The 17,829-nt window shown below is 30.3% G+C and overlaps 7 protein-coding genes across 7 annotated transcripts; 4 read left to right on the plus strand and 3 right to left on the minus strand.

Moving 5' to 3' along the window:
* Window positions 1-1,182: 1,182 nt before the first annotated feature.
* On the minus strand, window positions 1,183-2,853 carry GO595_005515 (uncharacterized protein; the record flags this gene model as incomplete). The annotated part of the gene is made up of 1 exon (XM_067918767.1): window positions 1,183-2,853. The coding sequence occupies one exon, from the start codon at window positions 2,851-2,853 to the stop codon at window positions 1,183-1,185; it is 1,671 nt and encodes a 556-aa protein (XP_067774311.1).
* Window positions 2,854-3,635: 782 nt separating this feature from the next.
* GO595_005516 (uncharacterized protein) lies at window positions 3,636-4,091 on the minus strand (the record flags this gene model as incomplete). The annotated part of the gene is made up of 1 exon (XM_067918768.1): window positions 3,636-4,091. The coding sequence occupies one exon, from the start codon at window positions 4,089-4,091 to the stop codon at window positions 3,636-3,638; it is 456 nt and encodes a 151-aa protein (XP_067774312.1).
* A 518-nt stretch (window positions 4,092-4,609) lies between these two features.
* GO595_005517 (uncharacterized protein) lies at window positions 4,610-5,188 on the plus strand (the record flags this gene model as incomplete). The annotated part of the gene is made up of 1 exon (XM_067918769.1): window positions 4,610-5,188. The coding sequence occupies one exon, from the start codon at window positions 4,610-4,612 to the stop codon at window positions 5,186-5,188; it is 579 nt and encodes a 192-aa protein (XP_067774313.1).
* Window positions 5,189-10,940: 5,752 nt separating this feature from the next.
* Window positions 10,941-12,128, plus strand: GO595_005518 (60S ribosomal protein L3; the record flags this gene model as incomplete). The annotated part of the gene is made up of 1 exon (XM_067918770.1): window positions 10,941-12,128. The coding sequence occupies one exon, from the start codon at window positions 10,941-10,943 to the stop codon at window positions 12,126-12,128; it is 1,188 nt and encodes a 395-aa protein (XP_067774314.1).
* Window positions 12,129-12,947: 819 nt separating this feature from the next.
* On the minus strand, window positions 12,948-13,745 carry GO595_005519 (CAMK family protein kinase; the record flags this gene model as incomplete). Its single annotated transcript, XM_067918771.1, has 1 exon — window positions 12,948-13,745. The coding sequence occupies one exon, from the start codon at window positions 13,743-13,745 to the stop codon at window positions 12,948-12,950; it is 798 nt and encodes a 265-aa protein (XP_067774315.1).
* A 931-nt stretch (window positions 13,746-14,676) lies between these two features.
* GO595_005520 (serine/threonine-protein phosphatase alpha-2 isoform) lies at window positions 14,677-15,681 on the plus strand (the record flags this gene model as incomplete). Its single annotated transcript, XM_067918772.1, has 1 exon — window positions 14,677-15,681. One exon carries the CDS (start codon window positions 14,677-14,679, stop codon window positions 15,679-15,681), a length of 1,005 nt encoding a protein of 334 aa, XP_067774316.1.
* Window positions 15,682-17,203: 1,522 nt separating this feature from the next.
* GO595_005521 (CAMK family protein kinase) lies at window positions 17,204-17,827 on the plus strand (the record flags this gene model as incomplete). Its single annotated transcript, XM_067918773.1, has 1 exon — window positions 17,204-17,827. The coding sequence occupies one exon, from the start codon at window positions 17,204-17,206 to the stop codon at window positions 17,825-17,827; it is 624 nt and encodes a 207-aa protein (XP_067774317.1).
* Between the last annotated feature and the right edge of the window lie 2 nt (window positions 17,828-17,829).

Here is a 17,829-nt window from a genome sequence, read left to right on the forward strand (position 1 = left end):
CAAGGAATAAATGCGACGACAATTAGCAACATCACTGATATTGAAGAATATGGCTTTATACGAATGAATCTTGCAATTACATTAACAGCAGAACAACGGCGATATATATCCGATTATTCTTCTCGATATAAAAAGGCTTTGCCTATTACAATTGATGGCGAAAAGATTCATTGGGATTACAAATTTGGAGTTCGAATGTTCGAATATCCAAAAGATTTGTTTTTGGTACAAAAACATGAATTAAATGGAAAGTTAAGTAAGGCGAGTTATGTATCAATGGGAATGTTTTGGTCATTGATTGGTTACACTTATCGCTTGTACGCGATTCCGATATATAAACATAAGATACAGAAAGTGAATATGACATTTGACATGAAAGAGATACCAAGCGAAGGAGATCAGCTGTGGAAGACACTGGCGCAGACAAAGTGTCGCCCGACTTTGTAAAAATGTATTATTCGTATTATTGTTGTTGTTGAAGGAAATTTGATATTTTAATAATCTTTCGCTTTAAATTTGAGTTGTAGACGTATTAATTTCTGTGTGATGTTCCTATGTGGTTTTATTAGTACTGTAAGAAATATATATATATATATATATAACACAATGATTATCCTTTATTTAAAATTAATCTACATTTTAATTTGAACCAGTCCTTGATAATGCATATGTGTTTTTAGAAGATGGACTACATGATTCATAAAACCTGTATATATATATATATATATATAGAAGCTTGAATTATGTAAGATTTTTGATTTGATATCTTTCTCATTTTTTCCAATCAAATTTGCTCAACCACACCAAGCACTCTTTGAATCTCGAGTCATTTTTATTTTTTATATGTAATTGATTTGTATTTAAAATTACATCTCAATCAAAGAACAAACATCAATTCTTCTTTTGTGGTTCCAATCGTTTTTGTTTGTAATTTGTCATCTTATGATTAAATTGATTTTTGATTATAAAAAAATAGAAAAATTTGTGCTATAACTTCATAGAAAAACCACAGTTACAAGATTACTTCTTTTGTTGTGTATCCACAACAATGTTTGTATATTTTCTTTTAATATCTTTTTGTATATCAATTCCTTGTTCATTAACAAATATTTTATACTCAATGCAATTCGAATATTTATCGTTAAAAATGACTTAAAAGAATATTTTAATTATTTTATTATTTTACTTTACTTCGATTTCAAATATTGGGTTACAATTTTCGAACTTCACATTAATTCTCTCTCCTTCCTTCCACTTCGACAACGCTATTGATGACTTTACTATGTTCATCAATATTTCTGTTTGCCACTTCGATCTCTTTCCTCCGTTAATTTTTGTAGCCTTAGCGATCATTTCCTTTGCGCTATTAAACTTTCTTGTTATTTCATTTCTTAGCACGTTGAGCGGCAAATTTTTTGCTTCGTACAACGCCTGAAAGTTATTATATGGTATAGCAATTGGCTGTATGAAGTATCTTAAAGCTGAAGTTCTTTCTTCGTAAATCTTTTGTTGACATGTAAACATTCCGTTAACTTTATTATATAAATTTTCTTTGTTTATAAGTCGCATCACTTGGAAACTCGCGTCCATATACAATGAATATGCTTGCGCTTCGATTTCTTGAATTGATTCTTCTTTACGTTGCCTTTGTATGTCTTGCGTTGATATCGCTGAACGATTTCCTTTACGTCGTTGATGTATCGTATAGATCGATTGAACGGTACGTTCGTTCTCATAATATTCCGAAAATTTGGACCATATCGATGATAAGTTCGAAAATATTGTTCCGTAATCATTAGCATTATATAGATTTGAGATGATTGCAAACTTAATATATGTGTCGGATAAGATTAATGAGGTTAAACGACTCCAATGAATCGTTGGATTTGCGATTAAGTATCGATATGAATCAGAAGTAACTTTAGGAAAATGATTCGAATTGACTGCCTTAAGTTGAAGTTCATGTGTTATTTGTTGGATGTGGCCCCAACATTTAAGTGTATATTCGGATAATATTCGATGCGCACAACAAATTGGTTGTATTAAGGCACGAATACAATGCTTTACGAAAAAGTAGTACTGGCTATCAAATTGTTTCTGATCAATTAATGTGGCTTTGAGAATTGATGTAGGAACATGATACTGTTGAAATTCATGTTCAAGTAATTTTAATGCTGAGGTCTCAAAAATAAGTTGGTCATCACTTTGTGGGAAAATAATGGAATAAAGAACGATACGGACGAACGTTAAGGCGTTTTGATGCGAAATGCTCCAATTCGAAGCTGTGGCAATTAGGTCGCTAGTATTGGTGCTACGTGGATATTCACGAAGGGAAGATAAGTCAGAAAGCATTTGAGTACAAAGTGAACAGGCTGTTTCATGATCTGGAATTTGAAGTTTAGATGGAGCACAATGAGACGGGAGTTGACGATTATGAATAGTCATACAAAAACCAATTGCAGCTGAATCTTTTGGATAATTGGGTGCTGTTGGTGGTTCAATTGATGTGGGATTCTCAACATATTTTGCAAGATTTACTTCATATTGACAAAAATCAAGTATGTCAGAAAGTTGTGGGTTTTCGGATTTTAATTTTTCTATTTTAGAGATTTCTTCTTCGATATTGTATTCATTAAAATATTTTTTGATTTCTTCTAATTCTTTAAAATCTTGCGTCCAAATTGCACTGTTAATAATACTATATTTTATTGCATACTCTTCAATTGTTAATGTTGCATATGTAAAAGAAAAAATTATGGATTTAAGAATTTCGTTTTTAATTTGATAATCTTTGTGAATGTAAATACAAGTTAAAATGCTTTGGAAAATGCTGTAACCTTCTAAGCGTGACATTTGACAATCAAATAAATATCCAGTAATTTTTCTAATTTTATCATCTGTTATATTTTCATCAGGAATTTGATTTTTTCCCATATAATCAGCAACGCTAAATATTCCATTTGATAGTAGATGACCATCAATTCGTTTTGAACCAACAGGTAAACAGCTCATTGTGGTTTTTGCATTCATTTTTTCATTTGATATATATTCATCATACTTTAGTTGTGCTTGACATTGTTGAAAGATGGAAATTGGTATTTCAGTCCAATTTTCTTCCATGTAGCCAAATGTCAATAATACAACAGTTCAAATTTTCATGACACAAAAATTATTGAATATGTGAAATTTGAATGACAGTTGGAACTAAAACCACATTGGGAAAATCTGTTTGAGGATAGTAGAATCCAGGAGGACTAAAGCTTTAGGTTTGGACAACTTCAAAGCCGCAAAGCCCTCTAGTCGGGCCTACTTATAACATTACAACATGATTTTTCACATCTTCTAATAACTGAATTGCGCCATTTTTCCTCTATCAGAATATTATTTCTATTAAAAATATTCGTCAATTTGGGGTGCCCCTATTGAGCAGACGTTTATGGGGGAGACGTTAAACTTTTTTTTGAAAAACAAAACTTTCTAACTTTAATGTTAACATTATAATTATCAACCTAATTTTTTTGCCAGTATTATTATTCATTGTAAGTATGAATGTGCGTATTTTAGAAATTTTTTAATAATAATAAATAATTCCTTATGAAACATTTGTAAATAGGTCTTACTCACATGAGAACAATTTAATTTGGCACAGAGATACCACACTCTTCCATAAGTTTGTCAGTATCAAAAACAACATCTTTTTCTAAATCGACACTTGGAGTCTGTGGCTTTTTGAAAAATTTCCCTAAAATCTTGTTGGTTTTCCTTCGCCTTGTTTCTTTTTCAAGAAGTGTTAGCCTTCCTTTAACTTTTTGAACAAAATTGAGCATGCAATTAATTGATTCAAAAATCTGATTTAACTTTTCCGTCAATTGATGTGGATCCCCAAGTTGATCAACTGCAGCGACCTCCTCAACCAAAGCTAGCATCTCATTTAAGCGAATGAGAATTGGTTCACATTTTTGACGTTCTTTGACTCTGAATCTGATAATTGCTTCATTATTTGGCCCAATTAGCTGTACTAATTCCTCACATAGATCTTCAAGAGAAACATTGCATTCTTCGATTTGTTTTTCTGTTTCTTGGGTGCTCATTTGAAAAAAGTGCAATTATTAAAACCGCGAAAACCGTTGCGGTTATGCATATGTGGAAGTTGTTCTGAAGGATTATAAATCGAAATCTAAGAGTCAAAATACTTCAAGAACAAAAGGGATTGATTTAATTCATTACGTGTTTTATGTATGATTTAATGTTTATATATAATATTTTAAGATAAATTTATCTTAATTTTAATATTAAAATTATTTAAATCAGCACTTCCAAAGCATTTGTAAATGATCACCCTAAAGTCACTGGTTTAATAATAATAAATAAATCAATGTATCAAAACAAAAGTATGTACATTGTTGATTAATCATTTTGATAAAAACGAAACTTGGGCTAAATACTCTTTAAAAAAAGACTTTTGTTGTCTTTGTGATTTGTTAAATATACAGATTTAAAATATTTTAAAAATATTTTTTTCCTCTTTATTCTTCTATTGGGCACCCGAAAACGGTTTCTTTAGTTTTGGGCGGGAAAACGCTTGACAAGACGTTAACTATTTGTTGGCATGAACGTAGATGATTTAAGCAAACTCAGTTCTGATATATTAAACACAAGCGATTTAAGTCCAGATGCATATGCCCTTGCAAAAGTCATTCAAGAACTCCTCCCATTATTCAAAGAAAATGCGGAATTATATTCAGACATGAGGAAAAAACTCGTTAATCATTATCTTAATCAACCATCACTTGAAATTGAAAAATCTTTTTCATTCGAATTAACAGATAAAATAGCAGAAGAAACTCCAAAACCAGATAATTCAAAATTAAAAGATCAACTATTAAAATTAGCTAAACAACTTTCTCAGTTTAACCAGCAGTCAATTGAAACCAAAGCGCAAACAGAAAAAACAATTGAACAACTTGATAAAGAAATATCTGATTTAAAGGATCAAGTTAAAAATTACCAAATGTTAATAGAAAGATTGTCTAGACCTAATTCAGAAATGCCAACGCCAGCGCGAGTCTCTTCAAAATCGTCAGAAAGTTCCCTATTTCAAAGCACATCTACTCCCAAAAGAAGATCATATACACCTCGAATATCACCATCTTCAGGACAAAGAGTAATGTTTTCAATGCCTAATTAGTTTTGTAAATAAAAATGTATTTATTTTTCATTTAAATCAAACGTTATGAAAAGTTTTGGAATTTGTTATATTCTTTAGCAACAATTTTATTTAAAAAAAATAATAAAAACAAATTTAACAATTTATTTAAGTATATTATGCATATAAAGTTCTGTTGTATATATCTTTTCATAAAACTCCTGCTGAGCAGCGTTCATTGTCTTTTTTAATGTTTTGCTTTGCAACGTTTGTTCGAATTTATCTTTTGCAGTTTTCAATTGCTTAATTAGAATTTCGTCATTAGTTTTTTGCAACTCTTCGACCAAAACGTTATACTTTGGGATAAATTCGTTTAATTCCAATTGCATAAACTTAATGATATCGTCTGTGTTCTGTTCAATGAGAAAATCTTTTTCAGAAAAAATAATTGGAAAATTTAATCCATTATTTGATATAACTTCCATAAATACATTTACATCGATTTGTTTATCTTTCGATATATTAATTGCCTCTCCGAATAATTCACTAATTATATTCGGCTTTAAATCAAATTTTAATTTTTTAAGTAAATTCTCAAATTGTGAATAAGTTATAATTTTATTTTTCTGTAAAATTTCATTACATTTATCTTTGAGCGATTCATTGATCTTCATACATTCTTCATTATAAGCTGTTAATATAAAGTCGATTATCCCATCAAGTTGTACTAAGTTCTTTCCACTAAATCGTATCAAATCGGCGCCGGAGATTTTGATAAGGCGCTCGATATAAAACTCTAAAATTTTACCATTCGAAAATCGTTTTAATACAATTTCGGCTGCGTTACATGCTGATGGTATTGGTATTAAACTCGTCGTTTCTTTGCCACTGCTAATGTCGGGAAACAATGGCCCTGGATTTGCTTTGTTCATCATTGTAAGTGTATATAAATAAAAATGTAAAGTTTGGATCGGTAATGGATCAATTAACCCGAAAAATCGTGCAAATAATGTAATTCGTGAAATGCCACTTTCAATATATTCTTTAATTGTCTCTAATAAATCATATAACGTTCGTTCTGTATAAAAACGTGAACCATAAACGTTTAATAGAATATCATATACAATATTACAAAATGGTTCGCGTAAAAGAGATTTATCATAGGTTTTATATGAAAAATATGTCATGTAATTACTATAAATATAAGAAATAATAGAAAATACCCACTGAAGAGAACGTTTGTTGGGCTTCGTATCAGATGGTAACGATAGGAAAAGTGGCGGGAACTTTTTGAGCGGATCAAATGAACTGTTTGGTGAAAAATCAACAAAATGCTCAACATCATTTAAAACATTGGCAATATCTAAAGGAGATACTACATTTTCTCGCATTTTCCAGCGGAAATTTTGAGAACGAGATTCAAGTTCACAACTTGAAAATGAAAAAGTCGGTTCATCTTTAATTTCTTCTTCTGGATTTGTATCTGTTATCTTTAACTTGGCTTTAAGTGCTTTGATTTCTTCGTTGAGCTTGTTACAGAGTTGAACTTGTTCATCAATCTTTTTTTGGATATCAACAAGCTTAAAACCATCATTCTCTTGAGTACTATTCCAACTGGCTTTATCTTCTTCATATGCGGATTGAACAGTATTTAATTGAGATTTAACATATTCTAAATCTGTCTTCAAAAACTGCATTCGATCTTTGTGACATGTGAGAATATATTTGCATTCTTCTTTTTGAACTTGAAAAAGCTTGGTTAAAAATTGTTGGTTTCGTTTCCATAAAACAGCAAATAATCTACCTCGCTCTGCACAATCAATAGAAACTTGACGAACAAGTTCATTGAAAGCAACAGAAAACCAATGTTGAGCTTGAACGCAAACATCTAAAGGATTGTCGTTTTGTTCAAGATTTTCTGCTAAAACTGAATTAAGCCATTCTCCTAGTAATTCTACTTCTCGCCTTGAAGCAGGTGCTGGTGTTGAAAAGTTTTTCTGCCTCCAATTTTTTGCTGTGAAAGATGAACGAGCAATAGATGGTTTTGAAAATCCTACCGGTTTGGAGCTAAGTGGCTTAATTATTTTTGAAGTATTACTTTGCTGATAGACTGGGAAAGGTTGTCTAACAGCCCTCATTTTGGTTCAATATCTCGAAATTCTTCCCAATGTTAAAAAACGTATTTTGGAGCACACCTATTTCGGCCGTTTATTTGATTATTAAACGTGCATTTTTTTCATCATTCTGTTTTGTTCTATATAAGCAATATGTTGGCTCAAAGTAAATCAAAATGATAATACTTTACGTATACTTTAATTAAATATAAATATTAGTAATAATTAAATATTAGTAATAATAATAAAGTATACTTTAATTAAATATTATAAACATATTGTTTATTTTTTATTATATACTGATAATTTATCCTTAAAAGATTGACTCACATTTTTATTTAGTATTACTTTTGGTGGTAGAGTTGATGCATTTGTTGTTGGCTTTAAATTAACTTTATGAAGATCTTGTTTTTTCTGTTTTTTCTTTTTGTCAATTGGTTTTAAATGCACATTTAGTGCAGCATATGCAATGTTTTCACTACGAATCTCTTTTTTGTTTGCTTTAATCTGTAAATTTGGTGATGAATGTGTTATATTTGGATTATTTTGAGATTTGATTTGTATATTCGTTTCAGATTGAGTTAAATTATTATCATCACTAATTGCACTATCATCAATTTGTGCATTTGATATTGGAAATAATTTTGGTTTTGTATGGGCTGAATTATCTTGTTTTAAATTAAAAGATTTTGCCTTTTTTAAGATTGATTTCTTTGTAGTTTTTTCATCATTTTCACTTGAATAAAGTGCTATTTTAGTAAGAATTGTTTTTGATTCATTAATATTTGTTGTTACATTTCTTGATAAAGCTTCTGATTGTTTAAATTCTACTTTTCCTTGAGGAGGAGATTCTGATGGATTACAAAATTTAGAAGGAATTTTTAAAATGAAAAATGAATTTATTTGAATTTCATGATTTTTATCATATCCGCCATAACAAATAATTTCTTTTGTACTTTCGACATATTGACAAGCAAATCTAGAAAATCCTTTTATAAAATTTCCTTCAATATTTATTGATTCTGTGTTTAATGTTACAAGGTTAACAACAACTATTGGTATATCATCGTTTGTGTTATTAATCCCACCAATTAAAAACATATATCTTTGAATAATTATAGCTTTATGCATTGTTCTTGGAATTGAAGCCATTTCTCCTGTTAAGTTTAATTTTATCCATATATTGTTTATTAAAGAATATGCCCAACAATCATCAAATACATTAATACCATCATCTCCGCCATATATTATCATATAATCTTTATATAAAACTGCAGAGTGACTTTTTCTTGGTGCTGGTTGTGGTGAATTTTCATTTGGTTTAATCTTTGTTATTTTATTTGTTTTTTGATCATATGATAAAATTCTATTAATTACTTGACGCGATCTTGGATACATACCACCAAATATTAAAAATCCTGTTTTAGTAGGAATCATCGTATGATATATTCGAGAAAATTTTTCATTTTGTGGAGGCCGATATATATGTTTCCATTTATTTGCTTCAAATATTGCAATATGAGAAGATGGACCTCCATAAATATATATTTTTTTCATAAAAACAATCATTGATGTAGTTATAGAACGAATAGTGATTAATTTATCAACAGATATAGTTTTATTTGTAATATTATATGTTATTAAAGGAGTTGGAACTTTACCTAATATATTTCCACCAGCAAAGTATATAATATCATCAAGAATCACGGATGATAAATCGGATATTGAAGGTAAAATTGACGAATTTTTTACTTCTTCACATCTTATAACATTTTCTAAATTCTCAGAAAATTGTGAATTTCTTAAATTAATAAAAGTATCAAGCCACTCATTCTTTATAGTAACATTTTGAAACTCTATAAAATACCATTTATCTTGCTGACTTTGAAATTCAATAACCTTTTCTGATTTTGAAGGAAGGAAACTTATATTTTTTAAAACTTCAAAAAATTTTGGTATTTCAGGATCTGAACCTTTTGTTAATAAAATCATATCATTAAATGTATATAAAGTTCCTTTGTTAGCAGTGTTTAAAATATTAATTGGTACTTCACTAATTATCCTTCGATCTTCAGTAACTAAATTTAATTGTTTTGAAAGTCGATAATCTATTTTACTTACTTGTTGTCTTTGTCTAAATATATCACCTGCTGTTTCCATTTCATGCGTTATTTTTTCAATTGAATCTAAAGCAATTGGCAAATCAAAACTATCAGGATGACTCAAAGGTGTATACTTAATTAATTCTCTAATTAAAAGAATATAACGTGGCATTCGTTGTATTGGCATTATTAAATAACCATTAAAATCAAGGCCTGTTTTATATGGATTAGATTGAACAATTTCAAGCATTTTTTTATCATTACGTAAATTTCCAGCAATATTATTGATTTTATCATAATCAACGATATATTGTTGAGAAGCCATAAATCTAGATGAAAAAGTAACAAATGTTTCAGATAATATTGATGAATACTTGATTCCATTTTTCTGTAAGCTATTAAGAAAATTAACATGACAATCAATCATTTTTGGAAGTTGACCAAAAATTAGATTCATATTTGATTCATTAACAATCTTGGCTTCAATCATTTTTTGGCGAAAATGATTATATAATGTATTAAGACCAAAGCAATATGTTACTTCAGTATCATATAACTCTTTAAGTATTTTTTCTCTTGTTTGTATAAGTTTAATTGATTCTGGTTTAAGAGAACAAGAAAAACTAAATTGGAATTTTTCAGCAAGATCAAAAATTTCATAAGCTGAAAGATTTTGATTTAATAAAGTTTTCCCAACAAATACTTGAGGATTATTAACTTCAAGTTCAAATTGTTCAACAATACGAAAAAACACATCTTTTCCTGTTAACTTTTTAAACTCAGTATAAATGAAACGTACTACAAATGGAGGAATATCAATATTATCTTTACATATAACTTGTAATATTAAAAAGAAGAATTTTTTATCTGATTTTGGAATTATTTGAAACGCATAATCTTTTGATAATGATTCTGGATCAGGATCTTTAAGTTGTTGTATTAGTTGTGGATATTTCGAACTTGGGATAAAGTTATTATCAATTAATGGCTTAATAAATGTTGGCGTTTTGATGGCAAGCATATAACCTTCAGGAATAGATAAGGAAGTTGAAATATTTAAAACAGTTTTATTAATAACGATGTTTTGATGTTTATATTTAGGTGGAAACCCAGATTGAAGGATTGCAACAACTGAAGCCATTCAAGAAAAATTAGACACAATTGGTTTTGGTTTTTATTGAATAATGAAATGCTACATAAATATTTTTAATTGAAATATTTTCGATATTCCGTGACAACTTAAAGAAATTATTTAATCAAAGAAGTATTTGGTTTTATTCAATAAAATATTTGATGATGAAAAGTATTATATTTTTTTGCTTGCCTAATGACATGAATAAATCTTTAAAATATTACTGTGCATTTCTGCTTTAATAAGTCATTTATTTATAATAGCATCAAATGATAAAGAAAAATCAAAATTAAATATTGAGTAATATTATGTATCAAAACTTTTTGAATTTTATGTTTTAAATAAATTTTTATAATTTTATAAAATTTACTTCAAAAAGCTGGTTTTACATTGGCACTTTTATAACGGTCATGGCGGTTTGCGGGTTTGGTCGTTCCTTTTTTCTAATGTCTCATCGTAAGTACAGTGCTCCACGTCGTGGTTCTCTTGGTTTTCTTCCACGTGGTCGCGCCTCCCATGTTCGTGGAAGGATAAGGTCATGGCCAAAAGATGATCAATCCAAGCCACCACAACTTCAAGCATTCCTTGGTTATAAAGCTGGTATGACACACGTTGTTCGTGAAGTTGTTCGTGCTGGGTCCCGTCTTAACAAGAAGGAAGCTGTTGAACCAGTTACACTCATCGAAACACCACCAATGGTTGTTGTTGGTCTCATCGGTTATAAAGAAACAGTCCATGGTCTGAAGCCAGTTACTACTGCCTGGGCTAGCTTTGTTGGTGAAGAAATGAAGCGTTGCTATTACAAGAATTGGGCTCAATCCAAGCAAAAGAAGGCCTTCGGTAAACTCGATAAGAAGGCTGATGACATGAAGAAACGTATCCAAGACATCAAGGAACAATCCTCAGTTGTTCGTGTTATCGCTCACACCCAACCAAAACTTGTCAAACTTGGTTCCCGTAAAGCCGAACTCATCGAAATCCAAATCAACGGTGGTGATGTTGCCGCTAAAGTTGACTATGCAGTCAAGCTCCTTGAAAAGACAATCAATGTCGGAAACGTTTTCGCAGAAGGTGAACAAATCGATCTCATCTCCGTTGGCAAAGGCCGTGGTTGGGAAGGTGTTATCCATCGTTTTGGTGGCAAGCGTCTTCAAAAGAAGACCCATCGTGGTCGTAGGAAGGTTGCCTGTATTGGCCCATGGCATCCAATGAGAGTCCTTTGGACCATTGCACGTGCAGGTAACAATGGTTTCCACCACAGAACCGAAATGAACAAGAGAATCTACAAGCTCCAACTCGTCGAAGGCGGAAAACTTGATGAAAGTGGTTCAACTGAATATGATATCTCCAAGAAGTCAATCAACCCAATGGGTGGCTTCGCTCATTATGGTAACATCACAAACGATTTCGTTATGATCAAAGGATCTGTTTGCGGTGCTGTAAAGAGAACCATTACACTCAGAAAGACAATCAACGCTAACACAAAGAGAATCGCAACAGAAGATATCAACCTCAAATGGATCGATACTGCATCCAAGTTCGGCCATGGAAGATTCCAAACAAAGGAAGAACGCAACAAGTTCCTCGGAAAGCTCAAGCTCTCAAAGGTCGCTGCTGAACAAAAGAAGGAATAAACAACCACAAATTATTAACCGAAATCTTTTCTTAACTTTATTTGAAAGTGTAACGCATAAACGTTCTCTAATATGTGGAAATGAATTCGTATTGACATCATAACATTTAGTGTGACTTTGTTCCTTACAAGGAAAGCAAAAATTAAATGAAGTTGAGTTACATCTAATTTTTTTGAATCCAGTTTGAAATCAAAATTTAGATAATTAAATCTCATATCAAATAATCTTAAAACAATTTCAGTTGAAGAATTAACTTCAAGTTAAACAAGAAATTCATTACAGCTTCTTTTACTAAAAAAATTTTATGATTCCATTTTTCATAAAAGATTTTCAAAGCTTTGAAGAAACTGTACTGACCAAGCCAATACTAGTTTGGCGTTTCTGATGATGTGGTACCTTGTTTTTGTTGTAATAATTCCTGAAGCATTTTGACTTGTTCCCACCTACTTTTAGAATTAATAACGTCAGCAGATACTCCAATTTCTAACAATCTTTCTTTTAATTCAGCAAGAGTTAACGTACGAAGGTCTCCACCGGTGGAGACAGATCCGGATGACATTTCAAAATGAAAGAATGACAGGTGATATAAAAAAGTGCAAAATTTTGAAGTCTGATTTTGCCTTTCACGCGCACACTGCTGATATTCTCTTACTAAAAATATTAAAATGACTGATATAACTAAGTCTATTCAATTCTTATTTTTCTTTTTTGCATTATAATTAATAATTGAAATAATTAATTAATTGTTTTTGTAAAGTCAGAAGAAAAATATAGAATAAGTTAAATTACAAACAAAAACAAAAATTTACTCAAAAGACCTTAGAAATCCTTGTAAAGTTGTTGCATTACTTCGCGTGCAGAAGGTCTTTCCTTTGGATCTTTCTTGAGCATTCCCATTATTGCTCTTGTAAGTTCGGTTGATACCTTTTTCTCTTCGAGGAGTTTAACATTTGGTTCATTGTATAAAACGTTGATACTGTATTCATATTCATTTCCGCCATCATATGGAAACCTTCCTGTGAGAGTTGCGTATAAGCAAACACCTAATGAGTATATGTCTGACTTGTAAGAGTTTGAACCAATTCTGATTTGTTCGGGAGCTAAATACATATATGTTCCACGTCTACCGTTAAGAGGGCCACCCTCAACAATTTGTGAAAGACCAAAGTCACAAAGCATTAATTCATCGCAGTTTTGTTTTGCTTTGAGTATTATATTTTCGAGTTTGATGTCATGATGAATAATTTTGTGAGAGTGCATAAAATCAACGGCCATAAAAATATTACGAAATGCTTTCCTGACCTTTGTTTCTTTTAATGGCCCGTTTTTATTAATGAATTCGTTAAGATCAATTGATCCTGGTTCCATAACAATCACAAAATGTTTTTTTGTTTTAAATGAATCAAGATACTGAACTACTCCAATAGTGCTACATTGCATGTGGATTTTTACCTCGTTTTGGAATTGTTTTTCATTAAATTTATCAAATGGAATTTTTTTTAAAACGACTTCTTTGTTTAAATCTGTGCTCCTACATAAGTAGCATTCTGAATATGCGCCATCCCCAACTTTGCAAATTTTTTCGTATCTTTTTTCCGATGTATTTGTTCCGTCCATTTTGTGATTTGGCTAAAATTTGCCTTCAAATTTTTGATCCATTTGAAATTTCAAAGGCCTGTCAAAAGCTGGTACGAAAAGGTTTCAATTCAATTATGAAAAAAATTCTGTATTAATTTTGACGTGATTTTATTTGGTCGGACACTTTTGGTTTTGAATGGGAAATTTCTTCCTGTTTAGGAATGGACAATGTTTAACGATTTATAAATCGTACTCAATAATGCGCTGTTCTATTCTTCCACTATGTAAATCTTTTTATCCCTTGGTATCAAATTATCATCTAAATTCAAAAAAAAAAATTTCTAATCAAATAAACTCAATTGTGACTACACAGTTAAACAACTTCTAAACTTGGATAACATTTTGCTAACAAAAACAAACATACATCAAGCTTTATGATTTCTTTTAAGAACAGAATTTGTATTAAATAAAATGTTGGATTGGGCCAGGTGTCTCGCGATAACGACAATCGGAAACGTTTATCCCACCATTAATTATGTAGAGTGTCTCATGACTTTATACGGAACGTAACGCTAAAGGTAGTAGGCACTCCAAAAATTGGTACGGCCATAACCGAAAAAACCGATATTTGGATTGAATTTTTTTTGTTTGTTTTAGCGTTCACAACACTAATGTTTTAAAAGGTTTTGTAGTTTCAAGTACTTTTGCTTTAATAACAACTAAAACATTATGTTTTTATGATTTTAAGTTAAGAGTTTAATTGAGTAATTTTAATTCATGGAAGACTTTTCAAGTTTAAAATAGCTTTAATCATTAAGAACAAATTTTAAATATAAAACTTATTCTTTACGCTTTTATATTATTTTTAAAAATAGTTTTATTTAAAATGTATAATTTTTGGAATTCGTTTTTTTAAAAAAATCTTTTTATAATGAAGTTTTTTCAAATTGGTTTTTTTTTATGATTTTTAATGATAGAAGTTGAAAAAATAATTGCAAAGCTATGGGCAATCGAAAATGAGCCAATTAGCATGCCAGCAGGTTTAACAGCTAAAGAAATTAAATGGATTCTTAAGAAAGTTCGAAAAATATTTCTTGAACAGCCAATTCTTCTTGAGCTTGAACCTCCATTAACGATCTGTGGGGATACTCATGGACAATTTCATGATACTCTCCGCATTTTTAAAACAGGAAAAATTCCACCACAAACAAACTATCTTTTTATGGGCGATTATGTTGATAGAGGTGCACAAAGCATTGAGAATGTTTGTCTTATGTTTTGTTATAAGATTCTTTATCCAAACAATTTTTACTTACTTCGTGGTAATCATGAATGCTCATACATCAATCGTGTTTATGGTTTCTATGATGATTGCATTTGTCAATTCAGCCTTTCTATTTGGAAAAAATTTTGTGATGTATTTAACTGTTTACCAATCGCAGCGATTGTTGCAAAGAAAATTTTTTGCATTCATGGAGGAATATCACCAGATATAACAGACCTTGATGATATTAGGAAACTAAAAAGACCTTTAGAAGTGCCTGAAGAAGGATTATTATGTGATTTGTTATGGTCTGATCCTTCACCTTTAGCTGAGTTCTGGGAACCAAGTGATAGAGGAACAAGTTACTATTTTGGGTTGAAACAAACTGAAGATTTTCTTCATAAGTTTGGCTTCGAACTAATTTGTAGAGGACATCAAGCAGTAATGAATGGATATGATTTCCCTTTTTACCCAAACCAAAGTATTGTAACAGTATTTTCAGCTCCAAATTATTGTTATGAGTTTGAAAATAAAGGTGCAATGTTGAAAATAGATGAAAATTTGTTTTGCTCTTTCTTAACATTGGAACCAGTTATAGTGGATATAGATATAATAATTGAAAGACCAGGAACTCCTCCACCCAGAATATGTAACTCACCTGAAAATAAGCTTATTCAAATTTCATGTGAACTAAAAAAATCAAATAATTAAAAAATTATTACATCAATTTGAAAGATTGGATAATTTAATATTATAAAATTATTAAATTAAGTAAACAAGTAAATTTCTAAGTGGTATAAATCCTTTGTGATTTGATTAGAAAATAAACGTATTTTTTTGAATGCATAAATAATTGAAAAAGTTGTAATGAATGAATTGTGATATGATATGATTTTGGTCGAAGAGAATCTTTGGGTTCCACATGAGTTCAAGCGAGATACAAAGATTTCTGAAAGCATCAAATTATTATGAATCCCTTAAAATATCAAGAGGATTTTCACAAAAAGAATTAAAGGAATCATATTATAAATATATTAAATTGTTTCACCCAGACAAATGCAAAGATCCAAATGGGATTCAAGCGTTTCACCTATTGAAGAAGGCATACGAAACTCTCTCAGATCCTGAAAAGCGAAGACAATATGATATATCAATTGATCCAAAGTCAAAACCAATAATTGCAGAACCATATCAACATACTCACATTCTCAATCCAGCATCATTTGAACAATTCTTCCAAAAGAGTAAAAAGCCAAAAAAGCAGCCAACAAAAAGTCGCGTTTCAATCTTAATTTCGATGATTATTTTACTCATAATCATTTTGTTTTTCGCAAGTGCAGAACCAAACAAAACCAAGTTAGCTAAGAAGGAAATCGAAAAGAATATACGTTTTGGAAGTGGCGGATATTTTGATTCAAAATTTGTTAGTAAGAACTATAATCAACAATTTTATGTGAGTAACGAATTTATTGAAAAACAACAATTTACAAGTGATGCTGATGAAAACAAATTTATTGATTATCTTACAAAAGTTGCTGATGGTATGTACATTGAAGACTTGAAGAAAAAATGTAAAGAAGAAAGAAGACAGTATAGTAACATTAATTTTAGGAAAAGCTGTAAAAAACTTGATTCTTTATCCATTCGACATGAATAAATATGTATAGATTTAATAAATATTTTGTTTATAAAAGTTGTTCTCCATTTTATAGAATAATGAGCTTCTTTAAATAATGATTAATTCATAAAAGGGAATTTTAAGTTTAGTTTAAATTGAAAGTGTTTGTTCGAATAAAAAATACAAATTGACCCTTTATTAACGAAAAGCGCCCCCCAAACATCTTTAAAAAAGTTTAGTAAGACAGATCAACCAGCTTTTGCACAATCACTAAAGACAGTTGATGATCCATTAAGTAGGTTTCCATTTGACTTTAGCTCAAAAATTTCTAACGAATATGATAAAGAACCTAAAAAATTAGTTTCTCCGATTACTGTTCCGGGTTACAAAGTTGTTCGATGCATTGGTTCTGGTGCAGAGTCAGATGTTTTTGAAGTTATTCAATATTCTGGTACAGAAATGGAAGCAAAGTCATATGCCTTAAAACGATATAAAAAAGGTGTGTTTCCTGAAGGTAGTTTACCACATGAATTTATTATAAGCAAAATGCTTAATCATCCAAATTGCATACAATTCCATGATAATTTTACAATTGACAATTATCACATATTGATTATGCCTCTTTCCAAAGCCGGTTCTTTTCAACCACCTAAAGATCCAGAACATCCAATTCCATTAATATCCATTTTTATGGCCATATCATTAATTAAGCAAATTTCATCAGCACTTAACCACATGCATAAGCAAGGCATTGTCCACCGAGATATCAAGCCACAAAACATTCTCATATTTAAAGGTTTATTTCAATTATGCGATTATTCAGTATCGCAAAAACTGAAAAGAGAAGACGAGAAAATCGGAGGAGCGATTGGCTCTTATCCTTTTATGGCTCCTGAGATCTTTAGTGGCCTTCCATATGATCCGAAATCTGCTGACATTTGGTCATTTGGCATCACAGTGTACTCTTTGATATTCGGAACTTATCCGTTTCATATTAACGAAGCGATTGCGTCAAATGAACAACAAAATAAAACATTGGAAAAATTCATTTTGGGATTTCCGCTTTTGTTTCCGAAAAATCCTCATTTGCCAAAAGAATTGAAAATAATAATTTCGGAAATGTTGGAAATTGACCCGAAGAAAAGGATTCAAGCAAAAGCAATCGAGAATAATGAATGGATAAATGAACAAATCGATGAAAACAATTCAATTTTCGAGAATATATTTAAAGAAATATAATG

This window comes from Histomonas meleagridis (genome assembly GCF_020186115.1).
Source record: "Histomonas meleagridis strain 2922-C6/04-10x chromosome Unknown contig_35, whole genome shotgun sequence".
NCBI lineage: Eukaryota > Parabasalia > Tritrichomonadida > Dientamoebidae > Histomonas > Histomonas meleagridis.